Source organism: Pecten maximus, chromosome 8 (genome assembly GCF_902652985.1).
Source record: "Pecten maximus chromosome 8, xPecMax1.1, whole genome shotgun sequence".
Lineage (NCBI taxonomy): Eukaryota > Metazoa > Mollusca > Bivalvia > Pectinida > Pectinidae > Pecten > Pecten maximus.
Genome location: NC_047022.1, coordinates 10,281,336 through 10,303,646, shown reverse-complemented (window position 1 = coordinate 10,303,646; position 22,311 = coordinate 10,281,336). Strand labels below are relative to the sequence as shown.

The following is a 22,311-nucleotide window of genomic DNA, read 5'->3' as shown; positions in this document are numbered from 1 at the left end:
GTGGTGTGCTTAAAGTACCGTATTCATCCTTAGATTAGCCCCTCCTCTAGAGTTAAAGTTTAGCATTAAAGTTTGGGGAGGGCTTATTGGCATGGAAGCATCTTTTTTTAGAAATGGAGCTAAACACAAAACTTTAAAATCCATATTCCCAGCATCCGTAATTCAGAGTCACTGGATCAAACATTCTGGGTGATATTCCATAAATGATTGCTGTGTTAAGATGTCCACTTTGTGATCTAACTACATACCAAGTTTGCATGTTAAGGTTGGATTTATACTTATTTAGCTTCAGACCTAAATGCAAAACTTTCAGTGAAATGTTGACAATGACGTCATCACTGCCAGCGCCAGAAAAGTAGCACCATAGTCCCGCTTCATGACTTCATCGCAGGTGAGACAAAAACTGTGGATTATACTAGATCAGGGAAGAAAGCAACCTTTTAAATAAGCTATGCTTAGCATATCCATCTTTTGTCAAGACAAAAAGTAGGATTGTGCAGTTTCAGGGCCATTGAGAGATGTATTTATTGGGCCAGTGTGTTAATTAGATCAAATACAGCAGAACTCATTCTTCATGAATATTCATAGTTACTTCTAACAGAATCATAATAATTATCTAATCTGTTTAATTTCTTGTCCTTCATTGTTGAGAACAGAATCCAGATAATAAAACAAAAATCGTAAAATGAATACTGTAGAAAAATGATTTTGATTTACCTTTCAAACAATCTTCTGAGGGTCTCCACGGAAACTGAGCTCTTGGTTGATAAAGCACCCTTATTGGTCCTTAATGGACTCTTCCAAGATTTCATCTCGGCCATGTTTGTACTTTTCCTTTTTAAATATCTTTGTTTTAACATTAACTATTAAAACTTATCTTTTGTATAATATCAAGATGCAAAGGAGCTTCTGTCACCAATTTTTTTCAAGCAAAAAATTATCGAAAATTTTCTTTTGGATGTTAAACAGTCTGAAAGCCCTTTATACAAACAAATTTTTTTTTTTTTTTTTGCATTTATAAATATCAAAACCAAATCATTTGATATTCAGTGGGGCTTCAAAACAGTACATAAACTCCTTATGAAGTTGGAAATCCTCTTAAATTGATGTTAATGGGTGTTTTTCATACTACACCACTCTCAAAACCAACAATATTTTTTAAATTGTCCACAAATACACCGGTTCCACTGAGTAACATTGTCATAGCCACCGCTAATTATTTTTTGGACCAATTAACTTCCTTTATGAATCTGTTTCTTGGCATGTAAATTCCATATTTTTGAAATCCAGACATTATTCAGCAAAACCATCAATTTCTTTAAGTAAACATCACATTGATACACTCCTACATAATTTATAACTTCACTTAAAATGTGACACCTCTATATACATGTATACGTGATGCACTAAGTACACATTTATGAAGGTGACTCAAATATGCTGTGTTGCTTTGTTGAACTTCCGACATAGCATAAGTGTGACACTTTAGATTTATTAGTATTTAAGTTTCATCTGAACACATAAAAGTTTGGCTGTCATATTAGATATGAAATTGTACACAAAGTTATTTCCTGGATTATGGGTGTCCTTTGTTTACAGAGAAAATTCACACACAGCGATATTAATCATTTAAACTTTAATTGGTAACCATTGTCACAAACAAATCAGATTTCTTTATTTGTTTAGTTTGTTACCTTGTCACCAGCCAGGTCATTATAAGGAAGGTCCCCTTGTAGTAGCTGGTGGCTACCTCAGTGACCATCAAATTGGAGGCAGGTATCAAGAACAATTGGAGTAAAGGATCCAGGCCAAGGACATACCGTACTCAACCGACAATAAGTCTCCAATCCCTAGTAGGAAACGAAGGCATTTTAAAGGGAGGGGGTTTATTGCCTAATGTAGGCCTGAATTCAAAACAGGTTTAATTAATTCATACCAAATCACGATTCAGGCAAAAAGAAGATGCTTAAAATAAGAGGGCCTGTCAAACATTTTGACGTAATCTATGTCAACCCTTTAAAATGTGTGTTAGAATTGGACTGTTTGTATTTTTTATTTCTAGTGGAAATCATTTGTATTTTTAGTGATATTTTTCACCATTTTACTCAAATAGTTGAATGCATATTACCAAAATGCACTGGAGAAGTATCGATGCAGCACACATATATAACTGAGGTTTTCGTACATCGCGCATGTACATAATACCAGTTGGTAAATACATGAAAAATTTCACTTTGATAGGACGCATGCATATTACAGAGTTCATCTCAGGCCACGATCCTATAATGACGTTATACAATCCACAGTGAAAGGGAAATAACTCTGAAAATCATACGATGATATAATAGTTTTTGTAGCTGTGTGTTTCGTATTTTGATACTGGTGACAACTAAACTGGTCTATACTAGACAGTGTGTTTTGCTTGTACAGGAGGAATGATGATTACTTTCAACATTCAGATTTTCGAGTCAAATTATGAAAAGCTACGACTCGTCCTCCGAGTGTCAAAACTTACTCAAGGTGTGAAAAGACTTTGTGATATTGTGTTTGTTTAAACACGGCCACAAAACTTACCTAAATATTACCTGATAGCTGTTTAATTGGGCATAAACTGACATAATATGTAGTTGAAGTTAACAGTATAGTGCAACTTTCAAAAACCAACCTAAAACCAGAGGAGATGACAATAGGCTGAACGTACTGTGTACATTTAGCCTAAAAAAACGAACACCTCTGAATACTGAATGAATTGTCATTGTTGGGAATTATTCCTTCTTTATCATAGCATTAAAAAGAACTTCCAAATACTGAGTTTTGAACACCGGACCAATTTTGTGTCCGATTCCTGTTCAAATATATTTCCGTTTTTTGTTTACACAAAAAAAACAAGGGCCCGAATTGATCTTTTCATATATGGATCCTGCAGTTATTTGAAAGCATGATACAGGACCAATATAATGTCTCTCGGCACTTTGGCTATTCAGAAGTCATTTAAAGATTTAAGCATACTTGACCGACGTGACCTTGAATGTGAGTCAGGGTCGTTCATTTGAACAACCTTGGTAGCACTTCACCCCAGCATGCTACAGACCCAATATCAACTCCCTGGGACTCTTGGTTATTGAGAAGAAGTAGTTTAAAGATTTCAGCCTATTTGATTCCTATGACCTTAAATGAAGGTCAAGGTCATTTATTTGAACAAACTTGGTGGCACTTCACCCCAGCATGCTACAGACCCAATATCAACTCCTTGGGACTCTTGGTTATTAAGAAGAAATCTTTTAAAGATTTTGGGCAGGTGAGCTAAAAATATAACTGCGATTGGGTAATTTTTCTTAAAAAAAAAAAATGGTCAATGAAAATGTATCATAGCCCATCATAATTTGTATCCAAATCAATAAAATCAAATCAAATGTCTAAGCTGCTTGCTAAACCAAGAAGCATCAAATTATCATTTGATGACAAAATCAAATAAAGTTTCTCAAACTTTATCAAAACTTACATACAAACAGATCAGTGAAAAGTATGGTGTTGGAAAGAGTCCTGTGTCAGACATCTTGAAATGAAAGGAGAGTTATGTCGAAGACTTAGAAGAAAACAGCAATGGGAATAGGTTTCATTTCCCTACATCAACAAAATATGAACATTTAAAATGAACTCATGTAGAATTGGTTCTGTCAAGCTCTCGAAAAGTCGATTCCATCGTCTGGACCAATCTTACAGCTAAAGTCCCTGTAATTTGTAGAAAAGCTACAGATCTCTGACTTTAAGGCATCAAACAGATCTTTGAATAAATTCAGGCAAATATGAAACAACAAAACTGCACAATTTTTATGTTTTTGGACAATGCTTGACATCTCACTAAAGGACATTAAGCTAGAAAATACTGTACATAATAAACTATTTAAAATGCTTTACATGTTTGTTCTTTATTATAATGTGTTAAATATCCGGTATTGGGCCCCATCCACATGGCTTCAGCCGGATGTAACATAATGTATGTCGATCGTGAAGTGCAGTTACATGTACAAATACTGTATAAAACTAGTTATAGTAATTTTCATTTCTTATATAATCTGCAATATGTGCATTGATTTACTTTCATGATATCCATATTTTTCAGACAAACCAAATTATCTACGTACGTACAGTAGGCCTAGTGCCGGTTTGTAATCGGGTACAATCTAACAAAACATCTTCTGACCAATTATATCTGTAATTCGAGCCATTTCAATAGACTTCTCCAAACCGAACCCTCTGTAAACCAAACAAATACCCATGTCCTATGCATGTTCGGGTTATAGAGGTTCCACTGTATCCTTTATTCATTACAGTAAAAAAAAAAAAAAAACCTTTGTTACTTATGTCTTTTGTTTAATATGTGAAAAATCTTCAAAAAAATTGGCCTGTTTTTATCAACATTTGAATTAATTTTATATCACAACATTTTTCAGGACAAGACCAAATGTAGGCCTGGTTCCGAAAAACTTGATAAAAATATAAGGGGAGGGGGTCTTTTTTGACCAGGGGCTTATTACCTGTCGTGTAGGTAACCATGACAACAAAGGTTGGTCTGTGATCTCAGCTTCCCAGCTAGGTTAACATCACAACACAATTCAGATCTTGACCCGGGGGTTTATGTTAGCTTGGTGTTCTTAAGACCAAGCTCTCACTTAAGACCGAGCTCTCACTGTCTTCAAAAACTGTAGTTCTACGATAATTTCCTAGCAAATCAGACAATTAACAGCCAGCCGGATCTCAATATTGCCGATATTACGATACCAAATTTATCATCTTCATCCTATATATTAATAATAACTCTATAGTAGTTATATTACCGGTGTACAGCCGCATTGTAATTATAGAATACATCGAGATTACAGTATCTGACATAATCAGCATACCATGTGCTTTAAATAAAACCATGAGCAGAAAAAAATTTCCATGTGAAAATCTGAGTGGAATTTTTTTTTTTCATTTTCATATCTTTACACAATGGATGAAAATCCATAGTCTTTTCTTGAAAGACTGAAGAATATATTAGAAGATCTGTGAGGTAAGGATTTTTTTATGTTTCAATAAAAACATACCATTTTTTATCCTGAAAAAAAAATGGGAAGGGTTTATTTGGGCAGGAGCACTTAACAGGTTAAATACCGTAAGATTTATATGTTATTGTCATAATGCAAAGATAAATGAACTAGTTTCTGATTGGAAGAAGTGCATAAAGCAATGCTTCCGAAATTTCAGGGGAGGTAATTTCCATACAAGGAGCTCCTCAACAGCTTATAATATGTGGCAGATTTCATAATGATTATTGGAATAATTTTGCAGTATGACAAATTTTGTTGTACATTTAAAATGTGATATTTTCCAATTTCTACACCTAAAGAACATGGGGAGACAAATGTAGGCAGTAGACAAAAAATACTTGTGGAAAGACGATAAAACATCTTAAAAAGAATAATAAACAAGAAATATTTTTAAAAAAGATAAACAGCATAGTTTTAATGCTGGTGATTTTAATGTAAAACTGCTGGTGAAATAAATTAACAAACTAATGCGTTTCAGCACGGATAACAAAACTGGATCAGTTTGAATCATTTTTGGCGATAACAAGACTGCATTTGAATCAGGAATATGATTTAATCAATGTGTCATTTGAAAAGATACATCCACTTATTCAGCTTGCATTCAATCTTAACATTGTTTCGCTTTTAACTGCATATCTACATTCTGCATTACCGCTACAATGACCAATCACATAGTTCATCTAGACCAGTAACGCCACCTGTCGCGTCATATCCGGGGCCAAAAGAATATTATACGGCTATAACGAAAAAAATAAATTCTTCGATATTTTATCAAGCATTAATCCTTGTTAGTCTAGATTGTAGAGATATGGGAAAAACAGAAGATTGAGGAGAAAACACACATGGTCGGACAGTCAATATCCACATAGTTTTGATCTTGCCAGATCAGAGAAATGAACCAAGCAAACCTCATTGAAAGTGTGTTGTCCATTGTGCAAAACCAACCACCATTTTTATATATTTTGAATGAATTCAAGACATGAAAAAAAATCTATCAATAGAGTGCTTTAGGAAAGAAAAATATGAAAAACCGGACCTCAGGAATAAATTTTTTGTCCAAAATTCAACTTATTGGACAACTTCGCTAGCCAAGGGTGTTCAATATAATACTCTACATCATATTGAACACCCTTGGCTAGCGAGGTTACTTATTGGACAAAAGATAATGAAACTTTTCTCAGGATTAAAATTGTTTCCTCCAGATCGAAAGTGGGGAGAATTAAGTTTTTCACTACAATGTATTTAGCCTGTGGACATTCAGAGGTTTGGATGCAGAACGTTTCTGCAGCTTTTGATTAAATTTGCTTTCAAACATTCACCAATCACTGTCAACAGAACTGCTACAAACAAATTCAACACCGAACAATTTATAAACAAAGAAAATTGTCAGAAAAAAAAAAGTCTGATGCAATAAATTGGCATCATTTTCAATGAATCAAACTTTCAACTCGAGACGCATACAAGTTTCTGCTTGATATGTTTACATTACTATCAAACGGCTGTCCTTGACAAAACAATTTATTTCAAAATTGGCAATTTCCCAACTCATTGATGAATGTGTTGATTTTATTTTGACGTAACAAATGCTCCAATGTGTAATTTTCATCAAAACAACACGAAAACAACATTTGCCAATATCATGACTAGTAGACAAATACATTAGTCTTAAGCATGACTGACAAAAACAATTTATTATGCTTTTCATCAACTAAATTAGGAATGTCCTTTTCGAATAATTGTTTTTTATTGTGGTAATTTTCTTTCCATAATATTTTTTGTCTCTATGTATATAGCAACTTCATGTGTCTACTTTAATAATACCATCGTGGTTTTCATTTAAAAAAAAAACCAGAAAAGGTCTGTAAGACATGATTTGAGGCAGGGTCTCCTTGTAGTAGTTGGTGACAACTTTACTAAACAACATACAGGCACCCCATCGCAAGCCATCAAGAGCAATTAGGGTAAAGTGTCTTGCCAAATGATACAACCACAACAGCACAGACTTGCAGGTTTAACAACTTCTTCAGAGAAATACAAACTGACATGGGTCAAACCACACATCTTTAACTAAAGTTAAGTGGCCACTACATGTTCTTACTGACTGAACTATTGTGGCCCCCTTAACAGGGGTGGTCTTCTAACAGAGATGGTCCATTCACTGAGGTGGTCTTCTGAGAGAGATGGTCCCTTCACAGATGTTGTCTCTTAACAGAGGTGGTCTCTTCACAGAGGTGGTCTCTTCACAGAGGTGGTCTCATTATTCAAGGTTGTCTCTAACAGGGAAGGTTTCTTAACAGAGGTACACCTCCTTCTTTTTAAACATATATGGTTTCTCTCAACAGAGGTGGTCTCTTAAAGAGAAGTGGTTTCCATCATACAGGGTTTTATTATATAAACTGCATTGAAGTATGTTATAGTAGTAAAGTTTATTTACCTTGCTATAAATGTACGGCTGTTGCTTAAATTCATCATGTTGCTTTCCCTGTTGCTTCAGTGATGTACGTTCCAAATTGTTTATCTTAGGAAATGAAACTGTTGACTGATGTCTTCATACATGTAAACATTGGTAGTGAAGCCATGTTTAATTAAATTTGTTCTGATAATTATTCGTATTTGTGACTGATGTACAAAATAGATTGAAAATATTTCCTCCACAAAACTGAAAACACTTCCTCCACAAAGCTCAAAACACTTCCTCCACAAAACTCAAAACACTTCCTTCACAAAACTGAAAATAGTTCTCCACTATAAGCTGAACATATTTCCTCTACTAAGCTGAAACTATCTTCACAAAACTGAAAATAGTTCCTTCACAAAACTAATAACAGTATCTTCACAAAGCATTACTGAAAATAGTTCCTTCACAAAACTGAAAAGTTTTCATTCAGAAAACCAGAAATACTTCAGCCAAAATGGGGAATTATTGCTTCATGATCAGTTCAATTTTTTCATTAAGTCTGCATTTATTTCCAGCACATAAATCTGAAAAGCAAACTAACACACAAATAATTCCTTCGGAGAATACTGATGATTCAAAATGATCATTTACCAGTTTACAACACGAAAAGATTTGTTCAACAAGTTAAAAAGCTTAGATGTCAGTAGAGAAATTCTTAATGAGTCCATTTCAGCCTGGATGTGATCACAGATAAATCAATTAGTAATTTTAACACACAATAATGCTTGAAGAAAGAACATTGTACTCCATCACAACGAATATGTACCTGTATGTGCTTCAGTATTTTTCAAGAAACCGACAATATTCATATATAATTTATTAGTTTTCTGGCATCTCACGAAAACTTTGTTCCTTTAAATTTTCTGCTTAATTCTGAGTATCTGTTATGAATTAATTAATTGAATTAAAACAATATTAAATCAAGGTTGATAAGGTGTTGGAAAACATATGTCAATTTTATTAAAGCCTGATCAACTTAACGCTAATAAATAATGATTTACATTTCGTAAAATGACAAAATATCATATTTTAATCTAATACTGAAACTTAAATTAAATAATTTTACAATAATCTTAAAGTCACAGAAAATCATAAAGAATATTCCACATTTTTTCTGTTAAAATCATGAATTTTGAATATTTTATTAATATAATGTTAAGCTGACAAATCTTACCCGAGCAGATTTATTTCATTAACCACCTTCCTGTATAAATTGACCCTGGTCTACAAACATCTAGAGTCGAATGATTTGTTAGCTTAATCAGTTGCTAGTAAACATTTTTCAAAACTACTTTTTTTAAAGCTTATTTGTTTGTATTTTTGCACCACTGGCCAGTAAAGATGATTTTATATTATTATTATAATTCAAAACATATATTTTTATTTAGGAACTTCACAATACCTTCAAAGATATCGATGATCAAAATCATGGGAAATATATTTTGTTAAGCATATCATCCATCTTGAAGAATCACAATTATTTCCCTGGTAGCACATCTCTCTTTAGGAGATATAATTTATTTACTGGTATAAAGCAACATGTTTGCTTCCTACATAAATCTGGATTGATTTGTTTGGAAATCCTTTCTAAAGGATTAAACACATCTTGAAAAAAAAAATCTTTCTTAACCCAAAGTCCACAATTTTAACCTCTAGGACTAATTTCCATGTATTTTAAAGAATTCAAATTTAACAGACACACATTTCACCAAAATTTATATATTGAAAGTTTGATACATGATCTAGAAAAAATAATATGATATAATTATACTAATTACTAGAAAAATAAATACAAATGCATCCTGCAGTGCGTTTACAAACAAAGTGTATGTATAAGTTCAAATAGTCCTTGACCTCTGACCTGACCTTTGAACTCAACGATATTTTGACCTTGTTTACAACTGTAACAGAGCACACTGCTGTCTAGAGTTGACCGAGATGGAAATGTTCTGAATAATTTAGAAGCTACAGACAAGATAATATCAATAAAGACCTCGAAAGTGTGGAATCAATTACATAGGTTATAGAACCTAACCAAATACTGATATGTATACTTCAGTAGGGAAGTCACGATGTGAATGTGAAGATGATACAACTGATTTAACACTATGATCCGAAGTGATTCACAAAGACTGTTAATGATCTGTATGGTACACATTTCATGGAGAGAAATCTCTGGCGACAGGTGTCATATGAAAGTAGAATATAATTTCTTTTGTTTGACAAAGGGAAATAAGAATGAAATTCAATATACTGGTTGGTCACTGCGGTTATATGTAATAAATTCAGTATACAGGTTGGTCACAGCGGTTATATGTAATAAATTCAGTGTTCGGGTTGGTCGCCTTGGTTGAAATAGTGGGGTGGGGTTGAGTCAGGTGATCAAGGAGGGGTTGGGGTGGAGTGGGGTGGGGGTGAGTCAGGTGATCAAGGAGGGGTTGGGGTGGAGTGGGGTGGGGGTGAGTCAGGTGATCAAGGAGGGGTGGGGTTGAGTCAGGTGATCAAGGAGGGGTGGGGGTGGAGTGGGGTTGGGGTGAGTCAGGTGATCAAGGAGGGGTGGGGGTGGAGTGGGGTGGGGGTGAGTCAGGTGATCAAGGAAGGAAGGGGTGGGGGTGAGTCAGGTGATCAAGGAAGGAAGGGGTTTGGGTAAGTCAGGTGATCAAGGAGGGGTGGGGGTGGAGTGGGGTGGGGTTGAGTCAGGTGATCAAGGAGGGGTTGGGGTGGAGTGGGGTTGGGGTGAGTCAGGTGATCAAGGAAGGAAGGGGTGGGGGTGAGTCAGGTGATCAAGGAGGGGGCACATTACTTAACATACAATTGTAACAGTAGAGCGGGGACAGACAGTTGCATTCATTGTGTACAAACAATTATTTAGGCGAACTCCAAAGGAACGTTTAAGTCAGTTTTTTCATCTACAGCCAACACCTTTTTCACTTCATAATTTTTTTTTTTTCTACAAATTTTTCAAAAGTTACCTTCATCAATATCTTTAAAAAATTCTTTAACTTACAACCTTTAAACGAAGACTTAATTATTGTTTACCTTATTCCCAAAAGAAACATACCTTGTACCCAACGGACACTGGAACACAATTACTTACAACCTTTAAATGAAGACTTAATTATTGTTTACCTTATTCCCAAAAGAAACATACCTTGTACCCAACGGACACTGAAACACAATTGGTAGGAAATTATAATTCTCTTTTTTTTTCATAAAAGCCAATTTTATTTGAACTTTGTTTAAAGTACACACCATGCATATTCTAAATTGAATACTGATTGAAACCTGATATGAAAACTAAAATGAAAGCTGTGGAAAACCAATTAAATGAGACACTTTTTTCGAGAAATGTTGAATTCGGTAAACAACTTCATTAGCTCTGGCAAACTGCAGCTTGCAGTAGCCGAAATAAATTCCATAACAAAGGGACAATTTCCACGCATTAGATTTAAGGATACAGTGCTGAAATGAGAACAGGTTTTAGGATGTAATGATTCTATCAACAAAATTCCTTTAATAAATGAACACGTACACGTTAATCTTTCCAATCTTGATGGGTTTTTCATAAATATATTGAGAACATAATAATTATAAAACAGTAGTTGAGTTTTTTCTCATCAAAGCCACCATTTTTCCTCCATCCTCATGCAAAACCATTTATAATTGACTAAACGACAATTTCGTTTACTATAAAAACAGCCTTTTTATTGAGGGTTATGTTCTTTTTTGACTGAAATTGTATTCTCAATAAAATTCACTTAAATTGGGTTTTCTTGATTTTGGAGACTTGGAAATATTCAACAAATTATCAAAAGTCTAATTCATTTTATTATAATATCCAAATATCAATTCAAGAAAAAATATCTATCAAATACCGGTAGAGAAGCATCAAAAAGAGTATTAGAAACCAACAATGAAACCTTCTTTCCACATTAATTTCAGGACATGATGTGATGTCTGTTTGACAAACTTTGTTTATGGATAAACAGTAAACAAACAGTCACAGATGGAAATCTAACTGAAAAGCCCACCGTCTTATTACAAGGTCAGCTAAAGAGAAAAAAAATGGAATTAGGCAGGAAAGGTACAAAAATAGACAGTGTAATATGGTCTCTCAAGCAGAGATCAAAAACTGGTGTCCTGCAGGGGGCACCACTTTCAGTCATCTTATATGAATGATGCAGCAAAATAAAGACATTGCTTTATGTTTTTATCTCCTCCAATGTCCCATAAATAAAGATATTTAAGATGGTTAACAATCAATTCAAAAGATTGATAGTTCAGAGGGAAAAGATTTTTCTGTATTTTTGTTTTTTGTTTTGTAATTTTAACACAAGCCATCATAGTTGGTCATGGTCTATCAAGATCTTAACTGTTTGTATGCCTGTTTGACCAAAGTGGTGTATTTTTTATGGAGTAAGCCGACTGTATGCATTAGGCCCCACAGTGAACAGATGTTATGGGAAATTTAGTCGCTAAAGCTAACGGCTATATTTCACAGCAGCTATAAAAAACAAAACACTTTCCATATTTTTGTTACGGCAACACTTCGGTTTACCGTATTACGAACATGTAAAATGAATTATATCAATTACATCTGCGCTGTTTAATAAAAGTTTGGTATTGAGACCTAACGGGAAATCAATTCTGTAGGACCTACCATTCTCGTAGAACATTATTCCATTGTAATAGAGTACAAAGTTAATGGCAATTTTATTGAAGAATCTCGCAGAAGTTTCATTGATGTTGGCACAAGAGTGTTACCCAAGGGAGCTGTTAAGTGTCATTAACATATAAGATTCAATGGCTCAGCTGTTTTCTGCAGAAATTGCGCAAAACATTTGACACTGCCTGAGGTGAGGAAAGCCACATTCTGACAAAGATCCAAACTTCCGCGGTGTACCAAATGGGCTTATTGGCTCATGACCTAACAGAGCTATTTCTAAAATCTAAAAATGTAAGCTTTCTTCATCTTACAACAGTTGTGAAATTTATATTAATCAAGTTTGTTAGCCAAGATAGAACTGCACAAGGGGTCTTAATGTGGGCGGAAAACCAGAGTACCCGCGGAAAACCCACATGGTCCGGCAGTGGACCCCTCACCTTTCAACATCCGGTCGTGGAATTGAACCAAGCTTATGATCTATAGGTGAAAGGCAACGTGTTACCAATGTGCCAGTCAACTATCCATTAAAATCTATTGACAGTATGACAGTTAATTTAACTAATAACTGCCACATATTGCTAATTGTAAGGTGTTGCTTGGCTTCAATTTTGTGGTTAAATCTGAGTCTCTAGAATGTTTTCAGCATACCTGGATTGCCCCTAAGAAACAATAAAGTATTCTAGTGAGTTCTGTGAATGCTTTCCTTTGTTACAAGTACTATGAAAGGGAATTCAACTTCTGTCCCCATAGTATAATGCTATAAATGTCAAAAATAATTTTCCTTTGCATGACTTAATATACTCTAACTAGAAAATGTCTGTCAGACATAAATGCCCCTGCTGACACTAGACACCCCGAAACCTCAACTGTTCCTAAGATTAGTATAGTTACATTGCATCGGGGTGGGACAGGGCAGGGCGGGGCAGGGCGGGGCGGGGCAGACATAGGTAACACTATTTGCCCCCACATTTCATGGAATATGAAAAATATTGGAACAATTTGATGGAAAATGGGATATCTGAAACAGGCGGAAGGTGTTCATTCAAGTCACGTCTGAATCAACATTGTTCCAAAGAACCCACCAAATTTTTCACTCAAATATTCCTGGTGTTCTGTACCTGCGCAATCTTTAAGGGCTTACATCAGTGTTGAAATTGACTTACAGAAAGCTGTACTGAATTTTACCCATAAAGACTATGGGGGTGGAGACACACCGTCCCTATAAGTGTAGTTAGGTGCCAATTCTGCTGAAACTGCCTAGGATCCTAAAAGATACTGGAGGTCTCACTCAAGATAATAGATAAAACTATGGTGTTTCATGAACAAATTTAAAAAAAACAATCTGTCTTCAAAAACAATGGCCGAATGGTGGATTTACTATAGAACGAAGTGTGAGAAAACAAATCAGTCGTAAAAGTACTTTACCATGAGAGCACAGAAAAAACTGACTGTACATGGTGCTCCGAAAATAAACTGTTACTTTAATGATCTGATGTTAAGTACATGTGGCAGTGCAGGTCGATTTGTTAAAAATGTCGAGGATTTTTTCATCAAGTTGTATCTGTAATGGCAGCTACTAGTAATTGTTCCACAGTCCCTCTAACTACCCAGCATGCTGTTGTAATTAAATGATGAGAAGTGGATGTTGTGGAGTTTGTAGTACAATTATATACCCACAAACCAAATTCACTCAATATACAGTGTATATTGGTATACATATTGTTCAGTTGAATCCCCCTTACCATCAACCGAATTTGATCAAATTGTATCTAATTTTGATAAGTGGCAGGCTAAATGAAAGTAGACATATATTGTACAATATGAAAATGGAAAAGGTGGAAGTCAGGTTGGGTGGGCTTGGTAATGAGATGATAATAATCATCGATGGGATCTAGAGAGCTTGAAAATGTTTGAACCTCCTGTGAAATCTGGTGCTACTAATGATGTCAAATCATTCTCCACAATTATCATTGTTATATAAAGGTTGTTATATACCATACATTACAACAGTACATTAAGGTCATGAACTTCCAATTAGATAGATGCTATTGTCACATACAGCTTAGAGATCAATACATCATAAATGTTGTTAAATACCTCAATCAGAAGTATAATACTCAGATAATTCTGTGAATTTCGCCTTTACTGCATACTTCTGTGAATTTCACCTTTACTGCATACTTCTGTGAATTTCACCTTTACAGATAATTCTGTGAATTTCACCTTTACTGCATACTTATGTGAATTTCACCTTTACTGCATACTTCTGTGAATTTCACCTCTACTCAAGTTCAATATCCTGATAATTTAGTATGACCTTCACCTTAAATCAAAAGTTCAATATCCTGATCATTCTGTATGACCTTCACCTTTATTTAAAAGTTAAATATTCTGATCATTCTGAGTTACCTTCACCTTTAATCAAAAGGTCAAATATCCTTATAATTATATATGACCTTCAACTTTAATAAAATCCTGATAATTCTGTATGACCTTCACCTTTAAGCAAATCCCAATAATTCTGTATGACATTCACCCCAATCAAAAGGTCAATATCCTGGTAATTTCATGTGACCTTCACCTTTACTCAGAAGGTCAATATCCTCATAATCGTGTGATCTGTAACTTAAAATATTCTGTGACTGCAATGAAGATTTTAACAGAACAGCTGTGCTGTTTTTATTTAAACTGACTGAGACCTTTTTGAGGCATCTTATCACACAGCAAAGTTTTAATTGTAATGGCAGTTGTCAGTCAACCTAAATAACTTAACGCTGCTGTTGTAAATGTCATGAAATTGGAGATACAGTTTATTAATACTTCCACAAACGAAATTCTATTAATATACATTTATAAATATACATACAGTGGAACTTCGTTAACTCGAACTCGGATAACTCGAATACCCCGCTTAACTCGAAGTACCTCGCCGGTCCTGGCCGAATTCTCTCTTTATCTTAGTAAAAAAAACTCTGATAATTCGAATTCGGATAACTCGACAAACTCGGATAATACGAAGTAAAAATTTGGTCCCAACAATAAAAATCCTACTTGAAATGTTCGAATAACTCGAAGTATAATTTTCGTCGATCGGTGGCAAACGCCGACATTTTTTAAGAGCTAAATTCCGTTTGTAATACTGAACATATCGGCACTACTAACCTACATGCTATTATAAGTGTTTCATAAATTCATAAAAGAAATTGTCGGTTGAATCTTATAACAACAAGTCTTGGTGATAAAAAGTACAGCTTTACTTATATCAGGTAATTTCCCAAGGCGGTCGCCGATATCAGTACACACGATAGTCAACAACTCATCTACCCGTTCGCTCAAGCGGAACTAATCTCTGACACACCGGTAGATCTACCCGGCTGATGTTTTTACAGGTGTAGAAATGACACAGTCACCGGCGCCTATTAAATCTTTAAACTGCTGAAACAATAGCGTTATTACTGCCGAGGTGTTCACGGTACAACTGTAACGGTCAGTGCTGTCTATTAAATCGGATAAAACGCCAACTCAGTTACAGTAACATTTTATACGCACATGCGCAGCCCAACTTCCGGTGCTAATACACATGGAAATGGCGTGGTTATCAATAAAAAGTAAGTAGGCCGATCCAAAAGTATTTTATATATGTCCAATAAAAGGTAATGGTTCTGTTACGTTTTGTATGCAATCTGTGTTAAACTTAAACGGTTACATTGTATTTGTTTTGACATTAATAATTTGTTATTTTGTCGAATTCCGTTTTATCGTTTACCTTTTGCAAACATGACTTGCACATCAGATCGTTATTGAAGTGACTAAGTGAAAGAAACTTTATCGTGACTCTATATCGGCAAAACTACACCAAATTACAAGTGACATAACGAAACATTACATATATATTTACATGTATTGACCAGTCTTCACACTAAACTGATGAGCGACAGAGCGAAGTTATAATGATTATATAATGTTGACAAATATTGACCAAACTTTTCACCAAAAACGATAACTCGCTTAATTCAAACACTCGGATAACTCGAAGTTTTTTCGTGGTCCCGTCGACTTCGAGTTAACGAAGTTCCACTGTATTTTGATCAAATATATTAATCAATTTTCTATATATAGGGTGGTCTGAAGTGGCGCAGTGGTAACCCGTCAACCTTTCACCAATGTGACCAGAGTTTGATTTCCCGATCAGAAATGAAAAGGTATGGGTGCTGTACGCCTGACCATGTCGGTTTTATCCCAGGAACCCTGGTTTCCTTCAACAGTAAGACACCTCCAGTGCTTTAAGAATCAGGTTAAATATAAGTCAATAAAAATTGTTTCACAATTTTCGTACTACAAAAATAAAGTATATATTTATGTACCAAGTTAGATCAAAATAGAATAATCATGTTAAGTAGCCAGACAAATGAAAGGAAGCATTTTGTACAAAATGAAAACAAATGTGGGTAGGCTTAACTAATTCACCCCTAAAGACACATTTGAACTCTTCCAATTCAATCATTGGAATAGTTCATTATGACACTTTAGGGGTGAATGAGTTAATAAGGAGACAACTGACCAGTCAGCAAATCTAGAATGATTGACAACATTGGACCTCTGTTTGAAACACGGCCAGAGGCCTATATATCCACTGAACCTTCCCTGGTGTTTTAATACATTTTGTTTTGTTTAATTAACAGCAAGGTTGACAAAACATGGTGTTTCTAATTAAATTACAGAAACAGTCTCTAAAGTGCAATAATTGTTGTCCTCATTCTGACATGGTGCAAATATCAATTGTAATTAAGGTAATTGAACCAGACCCTTGTCACTTGCACCTCGTTGGTTTGACGAGCTCAGTGTTAATTAATTCTCCAATTAAGGTTTTTGTTGATTATTTAACATTTAGCATGGTTGTTCCTCATTGATGTCTTCCATCTTTGATTCATTTGCCCGTCCAATACTATAGCTGCCACACAAGTATTTCATACTGGAGTTTACATTGAAACTCATTCATCTAAATTTTACAATAGCAATTTTTGAATAAGATTATTCTGTAAGAATTGGAAATCAGAATATTTATTAGATCTATAGATATGAAAATTTGGGATCATTTTATGCATTTTTCGCATTTGAAGATAAGAAATGTAAAAATGTAAATTTTACTTGAATGTGGGTCAAGGTCATTGATTTGAACAAACTTAGTAGCCATTCTTCCCAGCATGCTACTGGCCCAATTTCATGACCTTTGGCCTCTTAGGTATTAAGAAGATTGAGAAAATTGTTTACAACAGACGACGGACGACAAGAGGGACGACTGACAACAGACGAAGCTGGACAAAAGACAATCGCAATAGGTCACTAGAGACTTTGTCTCGGGTGACCTAATGAATTTCTCTCTCAAATTTTTGTACTAAAACTTTATCTAGAGCCAAAACTAATGACATTAATTTTTTGAGCAAGTCATAATTTCGTAAATTATTAAACATTTGTTAAAACTTACAGATTTTCCAAATGGCTGCAATCTATACATGATCGACTGCTGTTATTTAAATCTTATCTTGAAAAAGTGTCTTCTTGAGCAAAGTAAAGATTTGTGATTTTTTCTTATTTCCTGTGCACACAAAACAAAATGCTCAACCTGCAAAACATTGATGTCTAGGCTTTTAAGGTATTTGCATTTCATTGCTGGCAACTTGCCCGCCTCACTTTAACATCCACGGAATACATATTTTACAGAATTCAAAGGAAACGCCAATAAGATTCTGTATGGGTATAGTGTATGACATGAGATAAACTTAATTGTCTGAGAACTGTTAGCTTTACAAGTCATAATCCAAAAAAGTCTTTTCTTATAAAATCATTTGAAATAATTCTTTTCTATATCGTAATTAAAATGAAAATGTTCTCACCCTAATGACTCAACATTTAAAAAAAAAATTATATCAGTGAATTATTAACGACATAAATGTGCAATATTTTTTTGTTCGTTAAGCTTAATTGCTGTGCGTTGAGTGTTAGACACGGTATCAATGTTATATTTATAAATCATGATTTTCCATTACAACATGTGATGGATCCAAACTATTGTTTATTAAGCAATCAGTGGCACATACAAAGCTAGCATATTGATGGAAATTAGAGGAGAATTATCCTAAAAGATTCCTTACTTACTTACTGGACTATGTTAATATGTGGCGATGGACAGGGTTGAGATGGTAGAAACACTTTGACAAAAACTCCAAACTAATATCAATGATAGAGAATCACTCAATGGAAGCTTATACACTCTAATCAGTGGTTTAAAGAATCACTCAATGGGATCTTATACACTCTAATCAGTGGTTTAAAGAATCACTCAATGGGATCTTATACACTCTAATCAGTGGTTTAAAGAATCACTCAATGGGAGCTTGTACACTCTAATCAGTGGTTTAAAGAATCACTCAATGGGAGCTTATACACTCTAATCAGTGGTTTAAAGAATCACTCAATGGGATCTTATACACTCTAATCAGTGGTTTAAAGAATCACTCAATGGGAGCTTATACACTCTAATCAGTGGTTAAAAGAATCACTCAATGGAAGCTTATACACTCTAATCAGTGGTTTAAAGAATCACTCAATGGGAGCTTATACACTCTAATCAGTGGTTAAAAGAATCACTCAATGGAAGCTTATACACTCTAATCAGTGGTTTAAAGAATCACTCAATGGGAGCTTATACACTCTAATCAGTGGTTTAAAGAATCACTCAATGGAAGCTTATACACTCTAATCAGTGGTTTAAAGAATCACTCAATGGGAGCTTGTATACACAAATCAGTGACTTAGAGAATAACTCAAATCAATGATATGTTACTTGGTTGAGTAAGTGTTTCAGAGAAACAATGAATAGATCAGAACTAAAACACACAAAAAAAAAGATTCTTGATGAGTTAATCTTACTCATTTCATCAATGTAATGAATGCAAAAATTCAGGAAAAATACAAAAAACTTACATCTTATTATCAATACATCAACAAACATTTGTCCACAAATGAATTATAAACATCTGTAAAATCTAAGGTTCATGGTGACAAAAACAAAGAAATCCAGAGACTGACCATAAGTTTTATCTATGACCTATAGACCATTAATTTCTAATTGATCGATGTCACTATAACCTGATAAAAGTCGACCAGATCAGTGATTAGGCTTGGAAAAGAAAACTCCGGAGCCTCCGTATCATCTGACATGTATAACCAGATGTTGTGAGCTTACGTTGAGTGTACCCTTCTTCACAATTGCCAAACCACTCCAGATCGCCTCGGGAATTGATTTTTTTAAACATCAATAGAAACCATTCAATGCTTTCTGTGTTTCTGTCAGGAAAACTGTTGACTGTAGAACAGTTTAATACCGTATCTTACCTATAATATAATGTTATATTATATCTTACCTATAATATAATGTTATATTATATCTTAAACTATAATATAATGTGAAATTGTATCTTATACTACATTATACTGTATTATTGCATTTTATACTATAATATAATGTAATATCGTACCTTTTATTAGAATATACTGTAATATGGCATCTTATACTACAATATGATGTAATATAGTATCTCATACTATAATTCAATGTAATATAGTATCTTTTATTAGAATATTAGTAATACCAAATATATTTCATGAGTGGGGCTAATATTGATGTTTTTTTTACGAGTGCACAGCACGAGTGAAAACTATCAAAACATTAGCACCATGAGATTGTAAGCAGTGTTTTTGTTCTGATTAGTCATTCGGACCAGGTGAGCTAATAATACCATATTTAGATATCATACACCTTATCTTACGTTTCTTACACCAATCATATACCTTAAAGCAGATTTCATTGATAATATAATACAGTTGTTATGGCATAAACCAAATCTTTAAAGATATTTGAATTTTTTTTTTTTTTCTAGTTTCAATTTTCAGTTTCTGGTTTATTAATTCACAACGTCACTTAAAGCTTTGCTTTTAAGAAACCTTTCTAAATGGTTCATACAAAAATAAATTCACAACAAAATCAACAGAGGAGATAGTTCTGTAAGGACAAAAGATTAAACATTAGTTTAGTTTGATTTCTTTATTGGAAAGTAAAAGAGACCTCCTTTACAACACGAGTCTGTTAACACAAATATATCACAGTTATTATTCATACTACGGTAGCAGAGGAACTCAGTTATTATTCATACCACGGTAGCAGAGGAACTCAGTTATTATTCATACTACGGTAGCAGAGGAAATCAGTTATTATTCATACCACGGTAGCAGAGGAACACAGTTATTATTCATACTACTGTAGCAGAGGAAATCAGTTATTATTCATACTACGGTAGCAGAGGAACACAGTTATTATTCATACTACTGTAGCAGAGGAAATCAGTTATTATTCATACTACGGTAGCAGAGGAAATCAGTTATTATTCATACTACGGTAGCAGAGGAAATCAGTTATTATTCATACTACGGTAGCAGAGGAATACAGTTATTATTCATACTACGGTAGCAGAGAAACAATTTATGGCTTGTGAGGCTACTACAAAACGTCAGGAAATCATTCAAGCACTTGACAACAGCCCGGCCTACTAGACCAACACCGTGTGACATCCATCAACAAAATTATTAACTTGACCGAGAAAAAGAATTATCTGCTTTATAAACCTTACAATTCATTTGAACCTTAAAATGCATTTGATGGCTAACATGGACACAAATCTTATTCACTAGATTGTTTATTGTGATTGACAATGATGATAACAAATCATTCCGTGTGAGTCCTATCAACTATAAATGATTCTGTTTATCAGGAAACATAATACAATACATAGCATTTCATTGACCAGCTTTTATGCACAAGCGTCTAAGCGACTTAGATGAGATATAAAGAGTTTTAATGACCCATGATCTTTATGTACTTGTTACAGCAAACTAACATATCTGATTAATATGACGCTAGAAAGTCTGATGCATTTCTCACATGTTTAATTATTCTGTCTTTGATTTTAGCTGACACTGCAGATGAAGCAAAGTTTTCCTTTTTAAAATTTCTTTTGAAAATTCATTATGGATATATTATAAACTCAAACTTGATCTGTAGCTACTCATACTGAGGGGGCCGCGGTGGCCGAGTGGTTAAGGTGTCCCGACACTTTAACACTAGCCCTCCACCTCTGGGTTGCGAGTTCAAAACCTATGTGGGTCAGTTGCCAGGTACTGACTGTAGGCCGACGGTTTTTCTCCAGGGTACTCCGGCTTTCCTCCACCTCCAAAACCTGGCACATCCTTAAATGACCCTGGCTGTTAATAGGACGTTATACAAAAACAAACAAACCAAACTGTAGCTTATACTCATACTGAAGTTGTATACAACCTTGAAGCATGGCTGAGAAAATGAGTGGACGACCTGAAAGACAGACAGACAATGGATGCCAGATGCCACAGTATGGCATAAGGTCACCTTGGTCCTTTGGAGCAGGTGAGCTAATATATACATCAAGAAGAGACAATTCAATAAATGCATCAAGGGGAGACAATTCAATAAAAACCATCAAGGGGAGATAATTCAATAGAAACACCTAGGGGAGACAATTCAATAAATGTTTCAAGATGAGACAATTCTGCATCAAGGGGAGGCAATTCAATAAATCCATCAGGCGGAGACAATTGAATAAATGCATCAAGGGGAGGCAATTCAAACAAGAGGCCCAATGGGCCTGTATTGCTCACACTTGGTAGCCCTTCACCACAGCATGCTACAGACCCAATATCAAGACCCTGGGGCTCTTGGTTATTGAGATGAAGTCCTTTAAAATGTTTAGCCTTTTTGGCGCCTGTGACCTTCAATGTGGGTCAAGGTCTTTCATTTGAACAAACTTGGTAGCTCTTTGCCCCAGCATGACACAGGCCCATTATCAAGTCCCTTTCTGCAGGTGAGCTCAAAAGTATCAAGGGGACACAATTCAATAAATGCATCAAGGGGAGACAACCAAAAAAATACAAGTTGTGTTATAATTCCTTAATATACCAAAACATATTCACGTTAATCCATAGATATCATGTATTATGAATTGCGC

The 22,311-nt window shown here is 34.6% G+C and overlaps 1 protein-coding gene across 2 annotated transcripts in view; it reads right to left on the bottom strand.

Annotated features, from left to right (window-relative positions):
- Positions 1-22,311, bottom strand: part of LOC117332452 (calcium/calmodulin-dependent protein kinase kinase 1-like) — a 150,927-nt gene that overhangs the window by 69,746 nt on the left and 58,870 nt on the right. The window contains exon 1 of one of the 2 annotated variants that reach the window (XM_033891362.1): positions 718-881. The exons of the other annotated variant lie outside the window; for it this stretch is intronic. Within the exon in view, the coding sequence (XP_033747253.1) occupies positions 718-860 (143 nt within the window). The 5' untranslated portion in view covers positions 861-881. Of the gene's footprint in view, positions 1-717; positions 882-22,311 lie in introns of those variants that run through there. 2 annotated transcript variants of the gene reach the window in all.